The following is a 6,000-nucleotide window of genomic DNA, read 5'->3' as shown; positions in this document are numbered from 1 at the left end:
TAGGATATATTGGGTAACCGGGTACCCAACCGGTTCCGGGTCCAAAAAGTTGAGAATTGGAATTGGAATTGGTTATAACCGGGTCCTTAATTTATTACCCGGAATTGGAACCACCGGGTCCAATCTCGGTTCCGGACCCGCCGGTTCCTATCCGGTTCCGGTTCCAATTCCGGGTACCCGGAATTTTTGCTCACCCCTAGATATCAATACGAGGGTTAATGCTTTAACTCGCTTTGATGGGTACCTATAATATTTCCAAAAATAAGAAATAATAATAAATAAAAAAAATAATACCACATAGGCTTTAAGAAGAAACTAATGTTTTCTCTCTCCTGGGGGGTTATAATTAAGAGAATCAATTCAATATCACAAGAGAAACTCTCCCTTCTTTTAACATTCACATTGATATTCTCTCTCTTTTTTTTTCTTCCCTTACATCACACCAAATGTATGAAATTTCTCTCTCTTAAATTCTGTTTCTCTTCCTTTTGTCCGTTTCTAATGTATTAGCAATTTGATAACCCAAATCAACCAATTTGAAAGTGCCGGAATAAGATGACGTCAGGGTATTCCGGTGATCTTTTCTACGCCGGAGGAGGTGCAGGAACGGGTGCAGGGAGGCCGTCTTCGTTAGCCGGGATGGCGGGTTTTCGACAACAACAACAACAACAACAGCAAGGGATGTTAATCTCCCCGATTGACCAGATCGCTCAAAGGAGAGCGGATTTGTTGATGGGTAAACGCTCTTTTGGTGATTTTTACCAACAACAAATCCTCCTTCAACAACCGCAGCAGCAACAACAACAACAGAATCCGCTTTTGTATTTGCAAAAACAACAACAGTCGCAGCAGCAACAACAACAACAGCAATCTCATCAGCAGTTGTCGTTCTTGCAACAACAATACTTGATGCGATCGGTAAAACAAAGAACCAATGCTTTTGCTTCTTCGCCGATTTCTCCGCTTTCACCAACCATTGATCTTTGTTCTCCTACTAGTAATAACAATTCTCTCTCTTCATCCTCGACTCGCTTTGGTGTTCCGATTTACCAGCAACTCCGTCAACAACAACAACAACAGCAACTTCAACAACACCAACTACAACAGCAACAACAAGCGATTGCTGTTCTAAACAATAACAGCAACAATAATCACCAATTTCTCCACCACAACCAATTCAACAACTCCACAAATAATTGTTTAATCCCAACCCTTTCTAATAACAATACCAACAATAACCTCCTCAACCCGATTCAAAGCCCGAACATGGGGTATTCAAATTACGGGCCTAATTCGGTCAAACCAAAACCCGAACTTCAGCCCGAAAATTTTTCTGGTTCTGGGTATTCAAATTTGGGGCAAAATCTCAACCCAGTTGAGCCGAAGGTGGAAGCGGATTCCGAAGATCACAAGATTCTCAACACCCTTCAAGAGCTTGAGAAACAGCTTCTCGACGACGACAACGACGACGAAAACGATGCCGTTTCGGTAATCACCAACAGTGAATGGTCCGAAACGTTTCAGAATCTCATGAGTCCTAGCGGAAATCCGAACCCGAGCCCGAGTCCAAGCCCGAGCCCGAATACCAACCATGCTTCTTCCAGCACAAGCGGGAGCAGCAACACCAATAACACAAATACCATTGCGAGCAATAACAATAACATGATTTCGCCTTCGCCAACGTCGTCCACTTCATCATGCTGCTCTACGTCTGCGCCACCACTTCCACCGCAGCAACCACCACCGCCCGAAACCCTCTCGGCAAAAGAACTGATTGCCGAGGCAGCGATGGCTATCTCGGAAGGGAAGAACGAGCAAGTAACCGATTTGTTGGGTCGTTTGAGTCGAATTTCGAACTCGAAAGGGAGTTCCGAGCAAAGGTTGGCGTTTTACATGGGGAACGCGCTACGTTGTCGCGCGTGCCCCGGTGAGATCTCTGCCCCTGTGCATGAATTATACTCTGAGGAACAAATGCTAGCGATGTACTCGCTGTATGATATCTCCCCTTGCTTTAAGTTCGGGCTATTGGCAGCAAACCTCGTGATGTTGGAAGCAATCACGAGTGCTTTGCAGGAAGGAATTAAGGTTCATGTCATTGATTTCGATGTCGGCCACGGCGCGCAGTACATTAATCTACTGCGTGCCCTGGCGGAGCGTCGGTCACAAATTGTAGCGGTTGGGGCCGGGTCGTATGAGCTGAAGGTCACTGTCGTCGAGACAGAGGTCAACAATCGCGGGGTTAAGGATTCTGTGAAGGAAGGGTTGATCAAGCTCGCTGAGCGGGTTGGGATTAATTTGAAATTTCAGGGTTTGACTCGGAGGATCACCGAGTTGACTCGCAAGTCGCTTGGGTGCGAAGATGGAGAGGCGATTGTTGTGAATTTTGCCTTCAAGCTTCACCGGGTACCGGATGAAAGCGTATCAATGGAGAATTTACGTGACGAGCTACTTAGGCGCGTGAAAGGGCTTAACCCACGCGCAGTTACGTTAGTGGAGCAGGAAATGAATGGAAACACTGCACCTTTTATAACTCGCGTGAATGAATCATGTGCGTACTATGGGGCGTTGTTGGATTCCCTCGAATCGACTCTCCCTAAGGAGAGTTTGGACCGGGCTCGAGTCGAGGAGGGGCTAGGGCGGAAGATGTCGAATTCGGTTGCGTGTGAAGGGAGGGAGCGCGTGGAGCGTGCGGAAGTGTTTGGAAAGTGGCGGGCCCGGATGGGGATGGCTGGATTTGAGCTAAAACCGCTTAGCCAGAGCGTGGCGGAGTCAATGCGGGCTAAGTTAAACTCGGCCCGTAATGGGAACCCGGGTTTTACGGTTAAGGAAGAGAATGGTGGGGTCGGGTTCGGGTGGATGGGTCGGACTCTTACCGTCGCATCTGCTTGGCGTTAACTTCACTCATTATGTTTCCAAACACACCCTTAAGAAAAATTAGTATTAGTGTATTATTGTTTACTTACTTTTGCCCACAATTGTCATAGTATATGTTTAATTTTAATTTTTAGTATTAGTATATTTTTAATCAATTTTTCCTTTTTAAATTTTGTTTAAGGGAGAGGGGAATTGTGTAAGGAGGGAAAAACCCCACCAAACAAAGTAATAAAAAGAAGGTTGGGGGAAGTGTTTGGATGGATGTGAGAGAAAATTCTTGTGATCAATTATTTTATTTTCTTGTTTTATTTTGTTTTTATTTTTAATTTTCATTTTAAGTGGTTAAAGGAAGGTGGGATTTAAGGGATTGTTGAAATAGGAAAAGTTTGTTTGGCAAATTGGGCTGACTTGTATGGATAGGTTCTTCTCTTAATTGGCAAAAATATATTGAATGGGGTCCACTATTATATTAGCATTTGTAGCATTATTATTATATTACATCCTTTTTATTATTTGGCATGTATGTATATATTTTTATAAATAAATTTGTTTTCTCTTTTATCATAAAGTTAATGGATACTATGGATCATATGCTTGAATATGTTCTTTTAACAAGCAAAATGTAAGGTTGTGTTAGAGAAATAGTGTTTACTTGTCTCATTTTTATTGGCTAATGTAGAACGATAATTATAATTTTTATCTAATAATATCTCGAGTTGATTCAAAAAATACAAATAATTGATTAGGCCTTTTCCCCTCTTTTGTGGGCTATGAATGGCTAGTTGTTTATGAGCCTTATAAAAGCTTGCTTTGACTTAAACAGGCCAAAAAAATTAATCTTTTTCACCAAGTTGCAAAAATCATTTATGATATAATTGCAACAATGGTTTTCGTATTTTTCTACCTTCATGTACAAACAAGATGTAAAAGTTAGGTCAGCACGAATTGGTTGCCAACTTATTTTGTCAAATACCAACCAACTATAATTAGAATTTATTTGTTGCACTTATTTCGCCAAATTAATTATCATTTCGGACGCACGCACACATACTTGCTCATAGTCCTCATACTTGGCATATAAACAAGATTGGTTGGGGTTAAAAATTTTCCTCCAAGGATGTATTAAAATCTAACCTATTTTTGCAATTAATAGGAGTTCGAACGTACTACTCTCATCAATTTTATAGTTGGTTCACTAATCACTTGTACGAGTGTACGATGTTAAATCATTGACCTTTTTGCAAAACAAAGAATATCGATCACATTAAACAGATAATAGACCGTGACACTCCCCTCAACATTTACTTTATCTGTTTCTTAGGGGCTGTTCTCTTACGTTGAAATTCAGTTCAGTTCAGTTCAGTTCAGCTGAGTTCAGTTCAGTTCTGTTCAGCTGAGTTAGTTTGTGTACTCTTTTTGAGTTTTTGTACGATTCATATTAAATTTGACAATATTTTAAATAAATTGTTGTTGAGTCAAAATTTCAAAATGCAAACTTTTTTATACTTTTACTAATAGTAATTTACCAAGTATGTCAAATACTTAAAGTCGAGCGTTGTTAAACATGAAATTTAAAAATCTTCATATTGCAAAACGGAGTAAAAATATGTTAGTTTCTACATTTTTCTGGCCTTTTTTTGGATTAAGGATGAGAGTTTATTATCATTTGATATGGATGTGACAAGCTAAAAAGGGAAGTTGGTTTATTTTCCTTAATTGGAATGTAATGTGGAAATATTGTTTTACTTATTGCCAAAATAATTGCTTCATTTGCGCTAAATGCAACTATGCAATGCCAAATTGTACTATGCGGCCACTAAGGATTAAGTCTAAATGCAGCTAATCTGCTTCAAGGAGATATCAATCTTCAATTTCAATAATATTACAAAGTCATTTATTAAAAGTAGTATCAACGTGATTTGAGCAAAAGGATATACTAAGCAATATTATCCAATAGAGGTTGTGGATCACCGATCTTTCTTGATTGAATTTCGGTCATTAATATATCACCATTCACCAAGAGTAATTTTAAAAACTAAACCTATTAAATACAATCAACAACTTTCATGTTGATCTAATGAGGTCTTCTGGTCTTCGCCTAATGGTTAATTGGCCGGGTTTGTGTCTACATGTTACATGTTTAAATCGTCCAACCTATTTGTTATTTAGGGCCCGTTCTCTTATGTTGAAATTCTGTTCATTTCAGTTCAGCTCAATTCAGTTCAGTTCAGTTCAGTTCAGCTCCTAATTTCCTTCTCTTATAAAATATTCATTTCAATTCAGTTCAGTTTAGCTGAGTTCAGTCAATGAGAACAGGCCCTTAGTTCATACAATACTTTTGAACTGAAGATTCCTAGTAAATTTCGTCGTAGTAACAAAAAAAAAAAAGTGATTCAATAAGATATTAACAAAAAAGGCACAATAATTAACATTATCGGAGTATAATCTATTCTTTAGGAAAAAAAAGTACTCCGTAAGTAGCATTGATGAAATAGAGAAATATGATTTATATCATATTTAATGAAAATAGTAAAATTACTTTATTGTTGATGATTAATTTATACACCATAGTCAGAAATTCGTAAAAATAAAAAATGATGCAAATGAAGTTGTAAAATGTTGGAAGTTACATATGTATAATTACTCCGTATTAAATTAATTCGGGGTATATAGGTTAAAAATTGCACCAATCGCATATCAAAAAAAAAAAAAAAAGGTTTTTCTAAGCTATGCCCCTAAGGTAGTCGAGTTTCTAAGGTGTACCCTTGATTTTTCAAATTTCTAAGTTGTGTCCCTCAACTCACTACCATTAATGAATGGTACCCTCCTTGGGACTTCCACGTCACCTAAACTTAACTATAAATTAATAAAATGATGATAAAAGGTAAGGAAATGATACGAGAAAGAAATCTTAATCACAACAACCCTAATAACGAAAACTAAAGCCACGAAATCACACTCTCAATTAACTTTTAAATAACTAATAAGGGTACATTTTGGTATTGATAAGAAGTTGAAGGGCACAACTTAGAAACTTGAAAAAGCATGAGTATACCTTAGAAATCAACTATCTTAGGGGTATAGTTTAGAAAAACCCCCAAAAAAAAAACAACGCCAATTAGTCTT

At 38.4% G+C, this 6,000-nt stretch overlaps 1 protein-coding gene across 1 annotated transcript; it reads left to right on the top strand.

Annotated features, from left to right (window-relative positions):
- The first annotated feature begins 288 nt into the window (after window positions 1–288).
- LOC145608368 (uncharacterized) lies at window positions 289–3,349 on the top strand. Its single transcript, XM_081663978.1, has one exon. The coding sequence runs from the start codon at window positions 556–558 to the stop codon at window positions 2,893–2,895; it is 2,340 nt and encodes a 779-aa protein (XP_081520104.1). The 5' UTR covers window positions 289–555; the 3' UTR covers window positions 2,896–3,349.
- The last annotated feature ends 2,651 nt before the right edge of the window (window positions 3,350–6,000 follow it).

The sequence above is a fragment of the Chenopodium album genome, chromosome 23 (genome assembly GCF_948465745.1).
Source record: "Chenopodium album chromosome 23, dcCheAlbu1.1, whole genome shotgun sequence".
In the NCBI taxonomy this organism is placed as follows: Eukaryota; Viridiplantae; Streptophyta; class Magnoliopsida; order Caryophyllales; family Amaranthaceae; genus Chenopodium; species Chenopodium album.
Note: the sequence above shows the minus strand (reverse complement) of the source record. Positions and strands in the feature narration are given on the sequence as shown.

What these genes read in the sequence shown, in the direction of transcription:
- LOC145608368 (XM_081663978.1), top strand. Translation starts at nt 556, where the DNA reads ATGACGTCAGGGTATTCCGGTGATCTTTTCTACGCCGGAGGAGGTGCA.